General features: G+C 48.8%; 2 protein-coding genes across 3 annotated transcripts in view; both read right to left on the reverse strand.

Annotated features, from left to right (window-relative positions):
* PTPN9 (protein tyrosine phosphatase non-receptor type 9) overlaps nt 1-7,116 on the reverse strand; it is a 58,370-nt gene extending 51,254 nt beyond the window's left edge. Inside the window, exon 1 of the mRNA XM_006265434.4 lies at nt 6,852-7,116. Coding sequence (XP_006265496.1) covers nt 6,852-6,884 — 33 coding nt within the window. The 5' untranslated portion in view covers nt 6,885-7,116. The remainder of the gene's footprint in view (nt 1-6,851) is intronic.
* Nucleotides 7,117-11,998: 4,882 nt separating this feature from the next.
* SNUPN (snurportin 1) lies at nt 11,999-22,345 on the reverse strand. Of its 2 annotated transcripts, none has more exons than XM_019477883.2 (8): nt 22,141-22,345; nt 21,341-21,494; nt 20,107-20,211; nt 19,629-19,716; nt 19,022-19,119; nt 18,533-18,610; nt 16,724-16,804; nt 11,999-13,048 (listed from the first exon to the last, which is right to left on the reverse strand). In XM_019477883.2, the coding sequence occupies exons 1-8, from the start codon at nt 22,305-22,307 to the stop codon at nt 12,719-12,721; spliced, it is 1,101 nt and encodes a 366-aa protein (XP_019333428.1). In that variant the 5' UTR covers nt 22,308-22,345; the 3' UTR covers nt 11,999-12,718. The 2 variants fall into 2 exon arrangements, with proteins under 2 accessions (XP_019333428.1, XP_006265502.1); XM_006265440.4 differs by having other exon boundaries at nt 19,620-19,716; nt 22,141-22,341.
* Nucleotides 22,346-23,167: the final 822 nt, after the last annotated feature.

Raw genomic sequence — 23,167 nt, forward strand, 5'->3', positions numbered from 1 at the left:
CTCAATTCCAAGCCTACTCTGCTGTCACTAAAATTAAAAGAGGCTTTAAAATGGACTGTAGAAAGCCAAGTCCGAGAACCTTTGGCATGCCTGCCCTACACATGGTTCTTACAGAGAAGAGGCTTCCCACAGTCAAATGGAAGTGTTTCTATGTTGACATACATATTGCTGCATCTGTTCTTTGTTCGTTTTGTGTTCAGATGTTAGTGTGGTAAAAACCTGTGGAACCACAGGATATGGTAACTAGACAGAGGTAGAAGATAGGTTCTGTGTGCCTATGGCAGTGATTCAGGGTGCCAGGGTCCCCAGGGGTGCCATGAGATCCTTTAAAGAGTGCCACAAGGTACAAAGATATAAGCCAGATGCGAGGACATAAACAGATGAATGCAGACTCATCCCTGCCTAGCCATTCCTTTACCCCCACTGTCTGGCGCCTCTGCAAGGAGGTAAGTAATACTGTAATACATACATTTGTTTTCAAAAAGGGGTGCTGATCAATTCACAAAAGTTATGGAAGGAAATGCCTTCAATCTAATGAGGGGTGCTTTGAGTCTAAAAAGGTTGAGAACCACTGGCCTCAGGGCTCCCCTATATAGGAAGTTTTCCCAGTATAATTATACAGGTATAGTTAAATGGCTGCAACTTCCCCACACGGACACATTTTTGTCTGGAGACTTAGCTTAACCTACTTTACAGTGAGATATATTAACCTAGAAAAAAACTGCTCTTCTTATAGTGAAGTAAGTGCATCCACATAGGGAGTTATACCTATATAACAACAGTGCTTTAAGTTCATACCTAAGCTTACACTAGCATACATTTTCCATGTGGAAATTAAAGCCCTGACAGGCTGCTACAGTTTATGGAGCTGCAAAAATCCATAACAAGGAAACTGAATTCAAGGTACTCAAGTCACTACAATGATGAGGATGCACCATTCAGTCAGGAACTGCAGTTGCTCAGGGTAAAGATAACTCCCCTTTGCTGCACATGTGGAAGTCTAGATTGCTCCAGCAGCTGTGAAATGAATAGCTTAGCACTCTGTGGGCCTGAGCTCCAAGCCTGCCTTCACTGGGCCTCCCTTACTTTATGAATACAATTCTCTGGACACAGTTTTATGTCACACAGACCCTGACCCCACCAGCATCTCCACAGGGGGCAGCCCACTGAGATATCCAAGTGACAGAAGCTGGAGCCACAAATAATTACAGGCCTGAAAACTTTGCCAGTCATTATCTGGGGATGCAAACAGAGGTCAGTTTCTGGCTCCTTTTCAAAACCAGGGCTGAGGAAATGTGGCTAGAAAGCAGTTTAACTTTTTCATTTCCTGACTTTGTCTCTCAAGTTTTGTATCTTTTGCATTAAAGTACCTTGTCATCTTTATTTATAGTTATAATGATACAGCACTTTTACTAGAAGGCTTCATTTTTAATGTCTGGTACTTTTCCAAAGCTAACACCACCCCCCGCCCCCCAATACTTTTTGAGGGCCACAATTTCTCATGCTTGTTTTCATCCTAAATATAAGCCTTATCTGGAAAAGAGATGGAGGAGCATGAAGAAATTGTGTTTAGGTTTTTTATTTAAAAGGCATAAAATGTATCCTGTTTAGTAATATAAGCAATTCAGACGTTTACTCCCAGCATGACAAAGCTCAAATTTCCTGATCACTAATCTGAAGGACCATCTGGGTTATATTAATGTAACATAGACATAAGATCGAAAACCATAAGTTTAAAGAAGACCCTTGACTGGCATAGATAAATGTCTCTGATTAGCATTTATATAGTGTCTTGAGGCATTTCTCTACTATATTACCAGTTTAATGAAGAAAATACAATAATTCACTCATCCCTAAGATGCAGGCACTCTTTGATGGGATGTTTGTAAAATGGAATGATTACTGAAGTGGTATTTATACTGTGCTAGCCTCCAGCATGCACTGGGAGCTGTACAGGCACATACAAAGACCTAGTTTCTTTCCCAGAAAACACGCACTTGGAAACGTAGGAAGAGAGAAGAAGAATGGCCCAAGAGTGGAAAGCTAACCTGGGCCAGGGGTGACCCGAGTTCAATTCCTCTGCCACACATTTCTTATATGACCATGGAAATATCACTTAATCTCTTTGTCTTTGACTTTCCCTAGCTCATGGGTACACCGAGAGGATGAACCTAATATAGACTGAAGGGCTCATATCTTACACCAATGGGGGCCATGTACCTAACAAACAACAGCAGGGGGAAAGAAGATATAATATACAAGCAGGCAAGTCTACCTAATCACTGAAACATGTTACATGTTCCCCTTATTTTTTTTGGCATGCCTAATTTAGCTGTACTTCAAAAAATCCAATTTCTTGCCTCTGTCACAGCAGATGTGGGGCTGGGTATTTTTAGGGAGATATTGGTGAGAGGACATTGGCCTTGTTGGAATTATTTTCTGAATTGGCCTGCAAGTCTTTTATCCCTTCCTGCCTACCCCCTCAAAAAAAAGCCAAATCCAAAGCCCATTATAATGGTGGCATTTTAACTGCACAAGAACAAGAAAGCCAAAGTAACAAGAAATCCATGTAAGGAGGAAATGTAAATGCTGTCCCTTCTCTTATGCATAACAGTAGGGTTCTAAGCTATAGGACTATAAATCAGTGCAATATGACAAGATGACCCAGTTTTCCTCCACTAAACCCATATAGATATAGCAGGGATAAGACTAACAGTGCCTCCATTTACATAACATCAAAATGCTATAACAGCTTATGGAAGTATCATTTAATTTTATATATATATATTAGTCCTTATATAGCGTTTTCCCACTGTAGACTCAAATGCTTCATACAACCCACAGCTGACATACATTCCATACTGGGGTGAAATACAGCAATTCTTCAACAGCATGAAGTATCATCACACATTCTTTTAAAGCAGGAAGTGAACAATAAATCCCACTGACATTCCAGAAACTATTTAGGCCAGCAGACTGCAATGACTTTTTAGCCTAGAGACACTGGAGCAAAAATCTCAACTCTTGTAAAAAAGTGACCTTGAGGTTTGCCATGACCTCCATCTGCCAATTTTTAAAGTTCCCTCTGCTAGAGGGCATGTCCAGAAGCACAGTGCCCTGTGATGCTAGGCAGCACACTGATGTGGGAACAATTCACAAAAATGCCATCTACTCCCTAAACAACACGCCGTAAGTGCCTCTTCAGAGTCTCATTTGAGTCATAACTAAGGCTGCCCTGTTGACTTACTGAAAAATGGCAAGAACAGACCACAAGGTGCATTGTTTTAAATGTAAAACTGCCCCTTTACCAAGCAATTGCCTAGCTCTTAAAATCCAGTCCCTCTCCATTCTCAATAGTCTCAGGTCCTATGCCCACCCAAAAAGCTCATCCCTATAATAATCTCAGCCTTACCCCCACACTTGCACACATGCTTGCCTTAAGGCACCGTGAGTACTGTTCTATCGGGACAACTCACACACTTAAAATTAGAAAGCATAAAAATGTTGGTGGGACTGGGGCCTTTAGTGTTATTCCTAGTAGTATAGGTGACAGTTTCAGCAAGAAGTCCCATGTTCAGTCTGACAGCATCCTTTAAATCAAGGGTGTCAGACATATGGTCTGTAAGGCTCAGCTGGACCTAGGAATTTGTGAGCAGGGCCTGGCACACAATTCAGGGCTATGGGACCCTGTTAGGGACACCCTTTGGAGGAGGGCAAGCAATGGCTGTGCTGGTACATCACCACTCGCCCCACCACTGATGCTTACCCCGCCTCTGTCAGGTCCAGATCTGGCCAGCAAAGAGCCCCATGGTCCAGATCCAACCTAGGAGACCAGGGATGTTTGACACTCCTGCTTTAAATAAAACATCCAGCAGATTATTTTTCAATTGCTGCTTCTCTCTTGTGTGGTCACTTCATAGAACCCCCATTTTTTGGATGAATAGAGAGTTGTGATAAAATGCTAGAGTTAAGGGAGTCTCCCTGCACACCCTACCATTTTCAGGAGATGGAAGATCCAACAGGTGCAGGAAATTCTCACTATTTTCTTAAGAGAAAGCTTGTGGATCAGCATATCTTGGACAAATTACATCAGAATCTAATCCAAAGTAAGGAAATGGATCTAACACTGAACCATATACATTATACTACTGGACAGGGCCTTAGTTCTCTATACAGAAAGGGTGATGTTCTGCCACTATCACCTTCCCCAATGTGACTCAGTATACTGTTTGACCATGTTGACCATTCCTTTAACAGAGTAAGAAAAGAGAAAGCGTGTTGTCTTCATATACTGATCCCTGCACCCTGTATGGTTCTGATCAGGAAAAGGAAGAGAAGAGCAGCAACAGTGGGGGGGGGGGGGGGGGGGGGGGGGGGGGGGGGGGGAGCCAGCATTGGTCAAATAAAACTGTGCCAATTGCTTGCTGGGAGCGATGTGGAAGGCGAGCAGAGCAGATCTTTTTGAGAATGATATGGGCTGAAGGAAAGTGAATCAAAATGGCAGCCTGCATTGCTGCAGGGGCAGGCAGCAGGAATGTGAGGCAGCTACAGGGCAATCCCAGACCTCTGTTCTAACACCAGCATCTTCTGATCACTTCCCAGATATAAACAAGTAGGCTGTACTTTTAGCTTTAATTCTACATATAAACTATCGAGTTACTTTTTTCCTCTTAAGAAAAGCCACTTTTTCTTCCCCGTTCCCTTGCCCCACAAACACTGCCCAGATTTTTTTTTAACAGTTTCTGCTCCTTAAACCCAACATTCATTTAGGATGTCTCTTCTCAGACACAGGGATGAAAGAGGTTTACCTGCAACTCTTAAGGCAGATGAGGTTCTGTCTACAACTGCAGAGTTGAAAGTTAACAAAATAATCTACAGCCATGCTCTTAAACTTTAATCCAATCTCTGATTTTCCACAGGGGCAATATCCACATCAGTTTCTCTGCTGTTGTTCCAAGGACTCTCGCACTGTAGACGTGCATTCACGAGAGTTTTAAGACACCTTGGACTCTATACAGGCATTTCACTCTGAAACAACGGCAGAGTAAGAGAACAAAGGATCAGCTATATCAAATCAGAACAGTGGTCAGTCTGAAACAGCAAGCACTACATGATGATTGAGAGGAAGACCAAATAAACCACCCTAATGCACCTGACCACCAGTTTGAGGATGCGACATGGTAATTGCTCCCTGACAGGATTACTTGCCCTAAAGCCAGAGATCTGATTAAACTTATCTTGAAATTTCATTACTACAAACCTCTCTTGTGACCTAAGAGAAGAGATGGAGGTGAAGTCAGGGCATGTGGCTGGAAGGTACAAAGCGTGGGTTCCAATCCCAGCGCTGGGATTGCTCCTGTGGGAGCCAGGGCAAGTCACCAAGCTTTTCTGCGTCTTAATGCAAGACGTGGATAATACCACCTCGCTCACTAGAGGGTGTTCAGGTGGACTGAAGAAAATCACTCTGAATATGCAAAGCAAGTCTGAAAAAATCATATTTAAACAATCTAGCCTCTTTCCCCTACTGTTTGAAATCTCTAGACTGAGATTGTACTCTACTCACATACAAGAGCCAACTGCAAGGCTGAACTTTCTACTGTAATGTACAAACAGTCCCATGGCCTTGACTTTGGTACGGCCTAGCACAAACATCTGCCTGCAGATGCAAGACCAGGGCCAGGCTGAGACTTGATTTCCACTGAAACAAGAACCAGGAGGAGGCCTGGATTTTTCACAACAGCTCTGGTCTCTATGTCAGCAGAGGAAGCAGTATTTCCCTTTCCTCACTCCCGAGACTAGCAGAAGAGACACTTCCTTGTCTGGTCTGAGAACTGCTCAAAGCCATCTGGTCTCAGCCTGCACTGAAAGAAGGCAGTCCCATGAGAGGGCCAGGATAGGAGAGGAGTTGAGAGAAGCAGGTAGAAGGCAGCAAGTACAGCAGGGCAGGGAAAGAGGCAGGGCCAGGCACAGCAGGCAGAAACCGTGGATGTAGAAGACTTAAAGATGCAGCTTAGGAAAGTCGGCACAGGGCCCTGGGAAAAGCAGGGCTGGCTTTACACTTCCCTAATAGCTCTCCGGTCACTGCCAGGATGAGGTTAGCACCCCGGGCCCTGCAAAGTCACAGCAGAGGGTCTGTGTCTACAAGCATACAACATCCTCCTGCATTGACGCAACAGGGTGGCAGGAAGATGCGCACGTCATGGGCAGAGACAGGGCGTGGGAAGCAGAAAAATCTCCACTCCAGCCTTCGAGAGTTGAACCAAACGGACAAAACAGGAAGGGGGGGAGGGGGGCAGCAGGTTAAAAGCAGCAAGGCAACAATTCCAGACAAAGATCATTGCCCCAGCGTGTTTCAAAGCAGGGAGTGGCATCACATGGCACCTGTAACAAGGCACCAGGCTCCCAACCCAGTCACTGCTGTAGAGATCCCAGTCTGACACATGGGTAAACTGAGGCACAAAGTCACCTCCCCAAGGTCACATGTAGGGCCTGTGACAGGCTCAGGGACAAGCAGCAGGTGCTGGGGGGACCCTGTAAGAGCACATGAGGTGGCAGGAAGGTCCAGCTATCGTGCCTCAGGGTGGTGGGTTCATTCAAGCCAGCCAGAGGATGCAAAGGGGGGGGGGAAATCTTTGGCGCCCGCCCGCTCTTCTTCGCGCGGGGCTGCAGGGAGCGGAGCGCGGGGACGCAGCCGCCCGAGCACGAAACGATCTTAAGTGTCTCGTCACCGCCCCAACCAAACGCACTGGAGCAGGCGCGGGTGCCCCCCCGGGCCAGGGCCACAGTGCGCACGCGCCGACTCGGGGTTCCCGCGGGGGGGGGGGGGTGCGGGTCGGCGGGGGGGGTCCTACCTGCTCCTCCTCGGGGCTCAGCTCCGCGGCCATCCCGCTCCCCCAGCCTCAGCGGGGCGCGGCGCTGCCCATGCCCGGCCCGGCCCGGCCGCCGCCTCCCGCTCGTCCGGCGCCGCCGGCTGCGGCTGCTGCTCCGGCTCCGGCCACGGCTAGAGCCCACCCGAGTCCCCACGTGGAGCCGCCCGCGCGCGCCCCGGGCCGCGACCACAGCGCGCCGCCCGCATGGCCCCGCCGCTCCCCGAGCCTCGCAAGCGGCGGCGGCGGCGCGGAGCGAGGGAGATTGGGAGGAGGCGGCCACAGCCCCCTCCCCTCCCCCGGCCGGCGGGCGGAGCCCCCGCGCCTCCATTCACAGCGCGGCAGGGCCGGGGGCTGGGTCAGGCCGGTCCTGTCCCGGGCTGCGGCTGCGCCCGCGGAGCCCTGGAGGCGCCCGGCGAACCCCCGCGCCCTGCCTGCAGCCTCGGGCACGGTGTAGGGCGGGGAGGAGGAGGGCTTTCCTCGCGGCCCCGCGTGTGTCCCGGCACAGCGGGGAGCAGGCCCTGGGCCTGCGGGCCCGGGAGAAGCCGTGCCCGGGGGAAGCCGTGCCCGGGGGCTGCACCCCACATCGCGGGCGCCCACGCCGACTCCAAGCGGAGGAGCAGGACGCCGGGCAGTGAATGGTGCAGCTTCTTTCTAGGAGGCTATTGGCGCTGGGGTCAAGGCCTTGGGGTTTAAATACAGACCCATGTTGGATGTACCGAATAGATCCATCAGTCTGCCCTGCCCTTAAAAAAAAAACCCTCCCCCTAATGTCTGCCAACATAGAGGTAGGTTTTGTTTTGTTTTTAAGGGCAGGATAAACCAATGGATCTATTCAGTACATACAATGTGGGTACTCTGCTCTGAGCATCAGGGGCTAGGATAAGCAATGCTCCAGCAGCTGTCAGTGTTTTACCTACCAGGCTGTCTAATGCAAAGATGATCTCCAGGATATGGTGGTTAAAATGCTAGTAGTTGCAAGTCCCTTGTCTACATTAGGGCCCCCAGTGGAGCTGAGTGATGTGAAAAAAATGCATTTTGGGGAGCAAGGAGCGAAAGTCCTGAGAAACTAAACAGCTAAAGGTCACCTTGGGCTCAAAGATCTGGCTCACCAGTTCAGCTATAGGTCCCTGCTTCTTGGCTGTATTCTGTAATCTGATACAGATTTGAATGCAGCTTCTGAACACATCACTTCCTCCATCCTCATGTGCGCTCTCTTGTCAAAAATCAAATGCCTCCTCTCTGTATCTACACCCACAGAGACAAGTTTAGGGTAGACTGCTATGGTGTGCATCCAGAGACTCAGATCTGATGCGAGAAAAATCATTTCAACCCCCAAGTTCAGGTCCTGCAAAAAATACACACTGCACAACTCACCCTTCTCCAGGAATCAAACAGATTTCTCTAATCCACCATTATCTCCCTCTCTGGTATGTGGCCATTAAGAGAGAACTCAGATGTACAGAATGACTGTTCCTTTGGGGAAGTGTTGCTCATAGATGCAGATTATACCTTCCCCATGATTTATGACTACCGTCAATATTCCCATGGCCTATTGTCAGTTCCTGTCTTAACTTTGACTGTCAGCTCTTTGGGGCAAGGACCATTCCTTTTGTTCTGCTTTTACTGGGTTTAGCACACCAAAGCCCCTGGTTCATTATGGGCTCATAGGAACTCTCTCGGTCCAAATCAGTAAAGCTGTCTGAAAAGCTGAACATCAAAGATGGGGCCTCCCCCTAAGTGTGGAGTGCCATGGCTATCACTGGCCTGTAATGATTTATGTTGTGCATTATGTTTGCTTTTCTGGTACATTCACCTTAATGTTATTGTGATTCACCTGGTCAATTATTATTATAGCCCACAGGCAGGGCTGGGTGATATAAAAACTACTGTCTGGCAGACCAGGAACTGTAACGGGCACTAGTCAGAGGTTTCAGCCACCCTGGCTCATGGCGGCACTTCATGGAAACCATCGCCATTGATGTATTTGACCTCTATAAATAAATAGTATAAAAACAAATATACCCACACAGATATTCTCACTGTTTTAGAGGAAGACAAGAGAGACAAATATGAATGGGATCAGTGGGCTTTCTGTGCCATTCTTCCATAATACAACAGAAAGAAATTTCGGGACCCATCACGACATAGCCAGAGTATCCACAACCCCCCCTCAGCCCCCTGCTTACCAAAGATTTGTCTCCATCTCAGCAACAGAAGTCTTGGAGGCTGTTTCTACTTGTAGATGAACAGCAGCCATGGTTGGAAGGATATGGGAACAGCTGCAGGCCAACGGGCTTTTTAACAACATTCTTCAGAGCATTATTGCATGACAAACACTACGCTCTGCCTCTGGGGGCAGGTCAAAGCACTGCAACAACCATCACTGTCAAAAAGCCACATCCAAGCTGGCCTCCATGGCTGTGTCAGGGGTGGACATTTTATTTAGCTGATGAGGCCTGGCCTGGCAACTTGCCCGCAACCAAGGAGTTTGCACCTAACTGACAAAACGGAGCACAGGTGCGACCACCCCTGTCTTCTATATAGAAGCAAAGCCTGTAGAAGCTAGAGCCCAGCTGACAGTGCCCTTTCTACTTTCAAGCTGGGACTCAACTGTGGACTACAGCACTATGTTGGGGATGAAGAAACCTCTAACCTAGGGCATTACATTCAGCTGCACCCTGGGGCTGGATCTGGCCCACAGTCCATATGTTTAACACCCCTGCTCTAAACTTTCTTTCTGTAGACTTACACAGGCTATGCTGTGGTCATCCCTACTCTACTGAGCATTTGCTTGAGCAGACTGTTGGCATCTGACACACTTACACGTCACCACTTACAGGTAGTGGGAACAGGTGCATGCTGGGTGTGGAGGAGGACTGAGAACACAGTGATAAGACTATCACGCCCAGCAAATAAGAGTTATGGAAAAAATTGCTTTGGCTGCAGTGACTCCCCACACACTTTCACTTCCAACCTTAACTGCAAAGTCAATATTTTCAGAGCCTGGATGGTATTTTTAAAGAGAGTTATGCAGCAATATCAGGATGGGGCCTCTTTGTAATATATGAAAAGAGCTTTGCTTTCCCTCTTCCATCAGAGACAACAGCCAATACAGCCCTTTTATCTGCCGTTGTATTCCACATTGCTCACTACCCTCTCTCTACTGCAGGACCTTGAAAAGATCTGTGAAGGACAGAACATCCAATTGCAATCTGAGCTGCAGCTTTCCCAGCCTTTACCAGAGGGATGCTAACTCTGATCCAGATCTTCCAAGTGCAATCGGAATAGCACCCTCGCTTACTCAGTAATGACCTAGGGTCTTTTATCTGTTGCTATACAATAGGCAACTGTTCATAGAAATCATAGAGTAGGGCTGCAAGGGACCTCAGGAACACATCTAGTCTAACCCCCTGCCTGAGGCAGGAAAGGTCAAGAAAGGCCCTTCCATCACCCAGCTTAAAGGCAAAGGCCCCCAGCACACTAATTCTACCACCTGAAGCTGCAGCTTACAGAGAGCAGTGTTCTTGTAAACATGCAGAACCTGCCACTGGTTTAAGCCAGAGTTGTTCAGCCCACGGGGCTTGTTGATGCAGTTGTCAGAGCTGCTGTACTGGAGCAGCTCTTGAGTCTACGGTAAAAACTCTGCTGCTTGACCCGGGCTAACTTTGGGGTCTTAGGTCACTGTTGGTGACCAAATCAACAGCAGGGGAAAAGGAAGAGCAAGTGGCAGCCAGACTTGCACCAATGCAGTGACTCCAACAGCCACACTGAGCCACTGCTGCCCTGCTGTTAGAGATGGACCATCTGGCCCCTGAGACTTGTGGTCTGGATCCAGCACACAGGGCCAAATGACTTGGACAGACCTGATTTAAACCATGTGTCTCAGGCCAACTTGCTCCTTTGCATGCTCCCCCCCTTCTCACTATGAAGGGAAAGAGAAAGGCAAATAGTTCAGCCACACCCCCCCCATTTCTTCACACACTAATAATAACCAGCTGTGTGAAATCATCTGAGGAACATTCAAGCCACTTGAATTTGTTCACACACCCGGGGTGTCATTTCCTAGCTGTGTGTGAAGAAAGAGGGTATAGTAGGCCAAAGCTCTTCCAAGCAATTTCCAGTGAAGTTATTACATTACTGTTGCCCATCTCTCTTACGAACAATGGCTTTCCAATCAAGTGATCTTGAGCCTCCCAAACTCCCAGCATAGAAACCAGCATTTTCTGGAAAGAATGGGGGTATTGTAGAGTTGGGGCAAGAAGATAAATAGACCTGCTGTGTGTACAGAATCTTCCTGCTGTCAGGGTGTATATCACGTCCTGTACCGGATGCAATTTCTTTTCAGAGACATACAGAGGTATCTCCCTGGAGATCAGGAACACAATCTGCAATGGTATTTACAGGATAAAATTTCATCTCCACCTATTAATTCAAATAGGCTGTCTGAAACTAAAACACATGCATTTTCTACTACAGTTGTGTGTTTAGGAAGGGGTATCAAACATATGGCCTGCATGCTGGAGCTATATCATCTGGCTTGCAGGCTCTTGGGAGACCAGGAATTCAAGGGCAGGGGCCACCACTGAAATCCAGGGTATGGAGCCCAGTTGGGGGGGGGGGGGGGGGTGTTGGCAGTGTGGAGTCATGGGGAGGAAGGAATAAGTGATGGCTGCTACCCACAAGGCTCCCTGTCACTGCTTACCTCACTACCTACAAGGAGCCCTGCTGTCTGGATCCAGGCCAGGAGACAAGGTGAGTTTGACACCCCTGGCTTAGGAGACTGCTCTTTCATCTCCAGCTGAAAATCAAGTTTGAATAAGCAGCCAGCTGAGCTCAGCAGTTTCAGTTTACCAGAGATTCATCTGTATCATAAAATTTAGCGCACAGGAATAAAGACGATGGTCTTTATAAAAGAAGGGGTTAGCAGCGTAACAGTGGAGAGAACAGCAAGGGAGATGAAAGTGCCCCAATAGTTACAAGACTCAAACCTGCGCAAGTGTTCTGTTTTTGGGTAGTGATATTAGCCTATTGGCATTCATATTCTAAAACCAATCACATTTTAAACACAGAGTTAAAACATGCTGTACAGCTCAGCGTCTAGCTAGTGGGCAGATACTGATGAGTTCATATTTGTGTGTAACCCTTTATTTTTCAGAATCAATACTACTATTTAAAAAAAAATGCCTCCCCACAGGAGGGCATTTCCTCCTACTGGGAAAAGGTCAGCAAGAATAAAAATGATGCTGTGTTCTTTTTGCACAAGAATATACTTGAAAGTTGGGGGCTCGCTCTGATGCAAGGAAATTATGTTTCTCAGAAATGTGGGTGTTGAAAATAAAGCCTTCAGATTTTACAGAAGTGCGTCACAAACTTTTGTAACAAGAAACAAACTGACCACAAAACTTTCACCAAAAAGCCTTTAGATTTAAATGCCTAGAAACTTGTAGCCTAATTATAGGGCACGGTATTTGGTGTCCAGGCTACGCTCAGGCATTCACGTCTAATGAGTTCATATCCTGCCCCTGACAAACGGTTTTGCCATGGACTTTAACAGGACCATGATCAGGTCCTAAACAATCATGCGGTTTATCACAGGCTACAGTCTTAAAGACTCCCACAGTGGAATTCCTTAACAGAGGCATAGAGGGGCCTCAGGATCCAGAATTCTTTCAAAAACTAGTGCTGAAGCCATGCTATACCCTTTACAGGCACTTGAAATTGAGCCATCTCATAATACCCTTCTTCTCCCTCCCAGCCAGTGTGAGCTCCAATGGCCGGTAAAGAGGCTACACTATAGCTGAGTGATGACCCTTTACCCTTTCCAAATAAAACCATCTTGTTACAGCAGTCTAGTTCTCCATCTGGCTTGCTGTCTCATGTAGGCTCCTGGGAGGTTTTGCTGGCTGAGGGGTAGACAAGTATTCCAACTCATAACGCCCATTTTCAGCAGCCTCTTCAGGATCCAAGCCCCCTTCCCCTGCAGCCAGCTTTTTATTTTTTTTATGTTCAATGATTTGCTGGAGCTGGTGCCCGGCATAGTCTGGCTTGGTAGTTAGTGGGTTTGTTGGCACAGTCAGTCCAAGGATGTCTGATACCATGTAGGGCCGCAGCCAGCCTACCAGTGGGGTACTGCCAGGAGTGTAGTGAGTTTGCTTGTGGTAGAAGAGGAGCCCATCTACCTGCAAGAGACAGAGTGGATAACTGGGCTGAGTTTGAATCACTAGACAAAAGGCATGGAATTGTACATGAGAAGATCTGACAGCAAAAACCTGCCATGAGGCTTCCCAGCTTTACTCACCTTTGATCTTCATTCATTTATAAGTCAGAATGACCAGGCATATTATTCACTCATTTAAATGAAATAAACCAAGGAAAGGAAATCAGAAACCAAAAAGAGTTTCAATGCCGTCAGCCAGTTCCACTATTTGGATTCATACAAAAAAGCACTCAAGGGCTCGCTTCAATTTGATCATTACAGAAGCAGAACAAACACACAGGCTCATGGCAGTCAATCTGCAATCACCTGTATTTTTAGTTTGGTTGCTATGACCCAGTTCTGTGAATATTCGCCTTATTTTTAACACAGCAGCAGATAGAAAGGACATCTCACTGATTTTTTTTTTTTTTTTGAAACAGCACATTTTGAAAGTGATGAGTCAGAGCAGATGATGCCATGAAGCTTTCATTCTTATACTGTTACCATTCTTTCAGCTTCCTCACGGTAAATAAATTCTTAATGAATCCCCAGAGGTAATAAGTGCCTTAATCTCTCACTGCAATCAATGGCAGATAAGGGCACTCAGCAGTTTAAAAGGATAGGGCCCTTACTCATGCTTCCACTTCCACTCACTGCAGTACTGCAGCTGGTTGACATTTTGCCTCTTTACCCTACATACCAAAGGATTTCTAACTCCCCCTTCCATGGATTCCCAGAGGTGCACTTTGTGGGCTTGGACCATACCTTGGGATTCCCTAATGTTTCAGGCAGTGCTCCTTAGCAAAGCTTAGTGAGCTCTTAAAAGCAATTTGTGCATGAAGACAAGAGGCTGACTCTGCAGAATACAGGGGAAGGGAAAGGTTTACTTAGTTATCAATCACTGTAAGGTTCTAGCAATATAATAGCAGGAAAAAGGGACTTCATTAGTAGGAGTAAACTGGGAACCAAAACAAGGACATTCATATTCTGCTTGGGTATAACAATGTACAACACTTCCTCAAATAATAATGCACATGGAGAAAATAAAGGAGAACTAAGGAAGAGATGGTGCCTGCCCTACTATATTCTAGTGGTCCATACTTTCATATACACACTGCTAACACATTCTGATAAATCCAGCACTTGTTAAGAATGTACTCTGGCCATCCCATGACAGACAGTCTTAAAGAACCTTTAGGCCTTTGAAAGGGAAGGAACCCAATTTCAATTCCATTTGTCCGATTTCACGACATGCTGGCTGAAAAATTCTCAGCAGAGAGAGATAGCTCACATCTACTCTTGCGGCATTTTCTATTAAGTTCTTGCCACTTACTTACTTGTCCATGGTTATTTAATTTGCAGTTTGCCTCTTGACAGAGTCATTGTACAGACACCAGCCAAATCAGATAGAGGGTTAACAATGGTCTGCATGGGAAGTCAGAGCACCTGGAAAACAAAACTGGATGGAAAGCTGGTCCAGCAGCCCTGAAGTTATTTATTTTTTTAATGACCAACATTTTTATGGTTCAAAATGAGACTCCTAAATAACAGTGGCCTGATTATCCAGCACGTTGAGCACCTGCAGCTTGCAGGGATCTCAAATGAAATGTTCAGTGACTGCAGTCAGATTTACAACTGCCCAGCATTATGAGGCCTGTAATTCACTCCAATTTAGGTACTAACAGATGAATCCAAACTCGACTGAAGCTAATGGAATAACCTCCCTGTGGTCTCACGACAATGAGGACCAGACACAAATTTTGCAGGTATAGCTTATCTTCAAGGGCTCTGCTAGTGGTAGCCAAGCTCACAGACATTTGTAAACACAAGGCCATTTTAACTAGGGGTGCACTAATAGAGATTTTTGGGGCCAATAATAACAGGTGATTTTTAAGAACGCATATCAGCCGATAACAATCCGATTTTCGATACCAGCTGGGCAGCTTGAAGAGCAGTGTCCAGCTGGTAAGTCTGGTGGGGTGGAAAGGAAAGGAGTGCAGATCAAAGCCCCCCGTGGTGAGGTAGGAGTGAGGCTGGGGGAAGTGCTGCACACCTGGGGTGGGGCAGGGGCAGGATGGAGCAGGGAGGGAAGGGGGGGGGGGGGGGGCGCGACTCCCACCACTGAATACCACTGGTCCAGGAGCCGCTGGTGTAGTGGCTTGTCTAGCGCTTGCCTGCTCGCCTGGCAGCTTGTGCCGCTGCTCCCGCCACTTGTCCAGGAAGGCATGTGGGGTGGGGTAAAACAGCACAGTTTAGTGGGATTTTTTCCTGGATGTTGTCTATAAGCAACACTTAACTCTTTATACTCTTTAGTCCTAAGCAAGTCTTCTTTTTTTTGTCCTGCTTGTGTTACTAATGTTACCTTACTGAGACTTTGCGGGCTCCCTCTGGTGGGATATTTGATACCAGCACTCTGTTATTTTTATTCACAAAAAACATGGTAGCCTATTTCTGTGAGGTTCTTGGCTTAGAAAGAGAATTCCTAGGGTTACAATTAGAGCATAGCATGTTGATGTATTACCCTTTCACTGCTGGAAAACTGGAGACAAACTGGGATTCGGTTTCAAGGAAAAGTCTGATAGTCTCCTTTTCTCTATCTCTAGACTTTTCAAGTGTTTCAGTGTTTCTCTGGTAAGAGCTCACGTTCTACTCCACCCCCAGTGCGGTTCCACATTCCACAGCTCCTTTCCAGGGGGAAGTTTCGAGGGGAGGAAATGAGCTTTCCGGCAAATATGACACTGTGTCTAGTGAGGCAACCAGATTACTCATGTTTCAGCAGTTGAGTGAGCAGGTTGACTAAGAAATCATAAACCCTTTATTGATGTTCTGTGCAGTCTATTCTTTATCAATACTGTGCAGTTTGTTCTTTATCAATATCTGGAGTAGGGTCTGGCAATGGGGGTTCAGACTTCCTATCTCATCTGATGATTCTTTGCTTTAAATGAGATGGCAGTAAGTCAGCTGTTACCAGTAATCTAACAATTGCCTATTAATAGGGTTCATCTTGTATTTGTTTTCATTGCTGAAAAGCATAATAGATGCATTTTAAAAATTAATGGAGCACACGGCTTGGGAGGGTTGAGAATGCTGCTTATCTCCCTATCTATCAAGGTTCATCACTGCAGAATCTGAGCAGAAATGCAAATGAATTTATCCTTCTCAGACCCCCTCTGAGAGAGGGAAGCATCATTATGGCCAGTTTATAGGTGAAGAACAGAAGCACAGAGAGATTAAGTGACATGACAAGTGTCATGCAAGGAGATGGTGGTAGAGGTAGGCTATGAAAGCAGTTTTTCAAGTCTCAGGCTAAAATCTTAGTCACCAAGTCATTCTCCTTCATTTTGATCCAGTGTGAGGGAACTGCACTGCAGATGAGTTGGCTTCCAGCACATCTAGGGAGCATAGTTTTTAAGTCAAATAAGAAAAGATTCCTGGCCCACTGAGCAACAACCCCACTGAGGCTTTGCTTCCAGCATATAGACAAAGCACACTATTCCTAAAATCAGATAAGAAATGCTCCCCACTGAGCATAAAATGTAACAGTCTTACCAGAATTGAAAGTCATTTTTCAACCATTCCTACACAGCTCACTGCTGTAATGCCTTGGAGCCCCCACATGGTGCCAAGTACCCAATCCTCTGACTGTAGGCTCAGTTACCTCAAAGGGGAAGTCCATGGCCAACACTTCACACAGGCTCTCTGGGGTGCAGGGGAAACTCTGCAGGTCCACAAATTTAAACTGAAAGAGTAAGAAGGGGTTTGAGTTACTTAATACCTTCCCTCCCACCCAAAACAGGGCAACACATTGTATCACATGTTGCAAAGCTCTGGAAAGTGGAGATAAGGTGACAGAACTTAGCTGTCCAAAGGCGCTGCTTCAAGTCAACAGAAAATACTATTGAAACACCCCCAAACAGCTCAACAGTTAAGTTACTTCTGCTTTGGCACAACAAAAGTTTCAACCTGGTGTCTCAAGTGCATCTTTTATGCCAGTAAACAAATGCATCATGAGCATAAAAGGATGCATTTGAGGTGAAATCAAGAGAGATGTGCCAACATCTACCTTCACTGAATTTGGTTCTTAGAATCTACCAGTAAGCACTGTCCAGCTACTAGTAACCACAACAGCATGGCTCCTTATTACTATTCACCTAGGCTCACAGAAGCGGTTAGTCTGAAGTCAGGTAGTCAGACATGAGCATCCATAGTTGACAGGCCTATCAGAAGCTAGATGGTAAGCTGATGCCTACAAAACTTATACCTCTCTGAACCAATAAGTGTCTAAGGTGCCACCCTACCCTGCTTAGCCCCATAGGAGGTACCATATAACTCAGGCCCCACTTTGCAAAGTTATCCATCTGTGGGCCTAGTCTTGAAATGTCTATCAAATGCAGTGGTTGCAACTGAACAGAAAAGAATCACAGCATATGGTGGGCACTGTACCTTCCTGTCACTATTTGTGGAAATAAGCCCAATATCGGTTTCTTTAGTGGAGACATGGCAAAGAGGCTCTATGTTTAATGTCTCTGAGATCATGGTTCATCCATGCTTCAGCAACCATGATAGAGGAACAGGGAAAGCTTTTCAGAACCTGGAGCATGCCTAATCTGTGCAGGAAGAGTCCTGGCAACTTGAAGTGTGCCCTGCAAACAGGACTGACTGTTCAAGAACACTGAGCAGAGGGTGAGGACCTCTCAAGTTAGTCACTGGAAGCGAAGGATGATCAGCACTGCACAGAATCAGGTGCCAATACGGCACCAGTTCCTTAAAGCTTGGGCAAGCTCAACAGAGGGAAGGCTGATGCTTTATGATTCTTTGACTTTGCCTCAAATGCCAGCTGTCTAACAGCAGAGATATCAAACATTTACCCTGTGGGGCTGAGAGATCAGGAATTTGCAGGTAGGACCCACCACTGAAATCCAGGGTATGGAGCTCCTTTGGGGATGCATATTGGCAACAAAAAGCAAGCAATGACTGCATTAACCCTCACAACCACCGCCGCTGCTTGCCTGAGCCCTGCAACTGTGTACAGCTCTGGCTCATGAGGAGCCCTGAAAGTCTGACACCCCTCCTCCAAAGGCAGGCAGGAGACAGACAGCAGGTGAGCCTCCCCTCTCACACCCAGGGCGGATTCCTATTGCAAACATGATAACCATGAAGGCAGTCCCTGGGGAAACTTAGCTGGTTTTCTTTTACATCTGCATTTCAGTCAGGGAAGCTAAAACTGGTACAGAAGTCATTTAATACCCTGCGGTCTAGATCTTCTCCAACTCTTATTGGAAGGAATACAAATTTATTATTTTCTGTTCAGTTTACATCCTGAACATGGCATCTCATTTCATCAGAAGAACATTTTGTGGCCAAGCGGTGACACAGGGGACAGAAAATCCCTTTGTGAATGAACATGATGAAACACAGCTGGCACTGAATGCCTCTCCCTGTCTCTGGAAACAAAGGACGGACCTACCGGATTAATTCTACTTTTCTCTCCCAGACCTTCCTCCTCTTGTATCTTTGAGTGGATCCAGAAGAACCTGAAATCTGTCTGGAGAGGAAGAAGAGATATGGATTAGTGTACATCTACCCCAAACCACGTGAAATCTGTATCTGTGTTCCTTCCTGGTTTTCCAGCATCTTCAGACTCCACTGAACCCCAAATATCTGTAGACTCCTTTCTCCACTTTTCTCTGTTCAAAGGACCCCAAAGAACAAACAAAAATTTCTAGGTACTACAGAACCCAGCTGGCCTCCAAACTCCAACCCCTGCGGCTCTCCATGACCACCTTATTAGCAAAATGAAAGCAGAGAGTGTGTGTCCACCTCCACTTTGTTAATAAGTTAAACAGCTGTACAACTTGCTCAGCATCAATACCTGCAGCAAGGCAGCTCAGAGAACGGTGGCAAAATGAGACTCTCTAAAACAGGTGGGAGCTGACTGGGCTGGAAGGTTCAATACCTGACAGTCATAGACAGGGTGCCCCCTCCAACACATCACATCAAGGATGTAGTACGTCTGCTTCACCTCACTGTAGATGCAGTCCAGGATCGTGTATTCTGTACATACAAACACAGGCAGCACATGCAGGTAGCAATATACATGCAGGATCACGCTCTAGGGCTCTGATGCTATTAGGACTTCCGAGACAGTTTGGCACAGAAAGACTGCCCAACAATCTCCAGAAGAATCTTTAATTCTCTTCCAGCTGTGAAAGCTGCTACTTTAGAGTCCAACATTGACTTAGCTCTGAAGGACACAGGAAAGAGACCATTCTAGGAGGCAATGAATGTGTGATAGGCAGGCTCCTAGACTGAAACATCAAACTAGGGAAAAACTACCAAGGTGAGTGGCCTAAGCTAGTGAGTGTCCATGTATCTCCTACGTTTGAGATGGAAATGCATGGTCACAGAGATAACTTACGCACTATCCCCTGGAGAGCAGGACTCTGCTGGGGCAGGGTGGGGCTCTCTGGACAGAGCAGCACTAAGACAGCACCTGACTGGAGCAATATGCCAGTTCTCCTGCATCTATTCTGAGGGCCTCTTCAGATCATTACCTTTCCCACCTGCTGAATTGTGCCGGTTTCCTCCAGGCAGGAGAGAGGGGAACCTGTTGACACAGTAGCCACTCTTCGTGTAAGCTGCAGTGGAGCCCTACAAGAGAACAGAGAAATTGAAGCCTACCCTTGCTGCTTTTACACTGTAAACCATCGTGTCCAACAGTACCAAGACTTAAACCCACAGGTCCAGCTTAACACACTGTCTGTCCCATCTCCCCTACAGGACACAGCTATGTTAACAGCATCTGGGACCACTTTGGTGTAACTGGGTGCCCCAGCAAAGCCCATTTCAGACTTCCTTTCACTGGGGTTAGTAATAACACTCTCTGAGTTAATCTGAACAGAATCAGCCCCCCTTACTGTATGGAGAGTTCCCAGAATACACACTAGTCTCTGACTGCATGAGCATCACAAAGATAGACTGACACAAACCCAGAGATATCCTTTACTGTGCTCTGTGGAGTGACATATCACCATCTCTTACCTTAGATGCCACAACCAGTGACCTCTTCCCTATGGGGCATACCACCAAGATCCATTCTTGTCCCAGATCCGATGGGACATCTATCAGCCATTCAGACAACATCAGCTGTGGAGAAAGCAGGGCAATGCAATTAATGACCACACTCAGCAAAGACCCACAGCTTTATACAGCTAGACCTAGAACAGGGGTGGGCAAAATGGTGGATCCAGCCCATGGCTGAACACCATTTCCCAGCAGCCCTGGCAGTGGCAGCTCCTTCTGGCTGCTGCTGCTAGAGTCAGACCCGCTGCCCAGGCATCCCAGACCATCTGCCCCACACTCACCACTGGGGGTGGGACCTGCGCAGGCATGGCGCATGGCTAGGCAGCCTATGCCCCCAGATCTGCACAGGGTGGGCTGCAGTTGGGGTTGCACGGGACTCTTCTCAGCGGGGACTGACCTCAGAGCAGGTGCTGGTGGCACTGGGAGGATGCTGCATCCACCCCAAATTTCACCGCAGCTCAGCTCCCAGCACTGCCCTGGCTTAACACCCTGCCTCCACCCACGCACCGGGAAGGGTCCAGTCCATGTTGAGAAGAGCCCCACACAGCTCTGGCTGCAGCCTGCCCCTGTGTGGATCCTGTGGGGCACATGCCCCCTCTCCCCACTTATGCCCTCCTGGGGTGCTAGAAGTGGCAGGTGCTGCCCCCTACCCCACTGTGCCCACCCTGCCTGGGCAGTGCCTGCCCCTGCCCCTGCCCCCTCCCTCACCACAAGCAGGTGTTGATCTGTCCTCCCACACACCCTCCCTTCCACCACAACGGACTGACCAGCTGGAGGCAGCTCTCCATACTGCCGGCTCTGTTCCTTGCTGCCCAAGCGCTGCGCTGCAGCTGCGCACAGCACAGGCATTTATGGGCTGGAATCTGATACAGCAAATTTCTTTCTTTATATTGGTACTGATCTGATATCGGTCCAGAAGGCCCAGCAGCCTCTAAACCTCTAGATTTTATCAGTGGTTTGGGTCTCCACTCACACATACCGATTCCTCGGTTTTCATTCTCATCCAGCTGTAGGCAGGCACAGGCCCCTGCTGCCATTTTGCCATGAATGCATTCAACTACTGCCTAGCAGCACCCCAAGCCCCAGCCATGCTCCCCTACCCTCGGCCGCTAGACTCAAGTCTGGGGTAGCCGCATATTCCCCTCATTCCCATGGCAGCAGGCTCTTGGTTTCCCTAGGTACAGATGCTCACCTGGTTCGCATAGTGCTTAGGCAACTTCTTGCCCGCATCGACATCCATGTCCTCATCGTCCACATCTTCCCCCTCCTCCTCTTCCTCGCTCTCAAGTCCTGTCCAGTCGTCCTCTGCCAGTCTCCTGGCATGGTTCACGTAGTCCAAACGCTTCCTGGAAAGGAAAGCAGTTTCCCTCTTTGAAAGCTGGTGTGGCTGTTTCTACCCTGCGTTTCCACCCAGGAGCACTGCCACTGGGTTGAGCTGGGCAATAAACACGTTTGCTATGGGACCAGTTGCGTTTGGCGAAGGAGAACCGCCAGCTGGACCATCCCTGCACGAGCGAGACCTCGCTAGCCCCAGGGCCGGGCCCACGACGCTCTGGCAGCAGACGTCAGACCGTGCACGGCCACGTCTGTCCCACTGCCCCAGAGCTCGGTGCCGCAGCCGTCTGGCCTTTGCCTCCACGCGCCCGAGGCCCGATTCTGCTTCCCCGCGCTCAGCCCCCCCCGCCCCGGCTACCAACCGCCCGCCCGGGAAGGCGGCGCTGAAGGAAGCCCGGGAAGGTGCCGGTGGACGGCGCAGCTCCGAGCAGGGCAGGAAGAGGCATCTGGCGCTCCTGGCGGGAGGCCCCGCGTGCTCCCAGGACGCTCGCGGCCCCTTCTCGCGCCGGCAGCCGGGCGCAGCCAGGAGGCACGGCCTGCCCCGCGGGGCCACCCCCCCAGCCCGGCAGCGACCCGGGGGGTGCCCAGGGCGGCCCTGCGCTCGGGGGCCCCGGGGCCCCGGGGGCGCGCGCACACAGCCGTGCCCGTGGCACTTACGCCTTTTGCAGCCGGAGCAGGCGGAGGCGCCGCTCGTCCTGGCGGCGGGGCTGGGGGCCGCCGGGTGGGGCCTTGTGCTGCGCCAGGCGCGGGTGCGGCGCCGCGGGGCTGTTGGGCGCTCGGGACACGGCGAAGCGCGCGGCCAGCGCCAGGCTCAGCTCCTCCATGGCCGGCAGGGGGCGGCGCCCGAGAGGCCGACCCGCGCGCACCCAGCGGTGCAGACAACCCGGCCCGGCCCGGCCCGGCCGACAGGACGCTTGCCCGGAGTTCCCCTGCGCGCATGCGCACCCCGGTGCGGGGCGGGGCGGGGCGGGGCGGGCAGGGAGCTGGGTCCTCAGTTGACCCTCCCTTGGCCGGGTGGTGGTGGTGTCATCGCCGCCGCCAGGCAGTTGGTTTCAAGCGTTGGGTAGAGCCGGCATCCAAGCGGGGTCGAACCGCACCCCTGGGACGCGGCCCCGGCTCTGGACACTCAGCGCTGTGGCGGTGCCTGGCCCAATCTGGCTGCACGGGGCGGGGCAGTGTCAGGCCAGGTCCAGGCATGCAGGGTCCGAACTGGATGGTGCGGGGCTGGATCTTGGCATGTGAATGCCCAAATGATGTCAGGCCCCCGCAATGCCTGCCGTCTACTGGCGCAAATCTGTACAGTGTCGTGGGTGCCAGGAGCTGGCAGCAGGGTTGTGCTGAGGGGTTTGCACACACTGGCTTCACCTCCAGCTGATTTCCACAGGAGTTCATAGATTCATAGACTGTAAGGGGCCGGAAGGGACCTCAGAATATCATCAGGTCCAGACCCCTGCATCAAGCAGGAAAGATAACTGGGAGTCAGGTGACCCCAGCGAGGTGACTGTCCAGTCTCCTCTCAAAGTTTTCCAGGGTAGACGTTGCACCACCTCTGGAGGGAGTTTATTCCACAATCTGGACACCCTAGTTGTGTGTTTTTCCTAATATTGAGCCTGAAACAGTCTTCCAGAAGTTTGTGACCATTACTCCTAGATTTCCCCAAGGGTGCCCTTGATGTACGCCTCTG

The sequence above is a fragment of the Alligator mississippiensis genome, chromosome 11, assembly GCF_030867095.1.
Source record: "Alligator mississippiensis isolate rAllMis1 chromosome 11, rAllMis1, whole genome shotgun sequence".
Lineage (NCBI taxonomy): Eukaryota > Metazoa > Chordata > Crocodylia > Alligatoridae > Alligator > Alligator mississippiensis.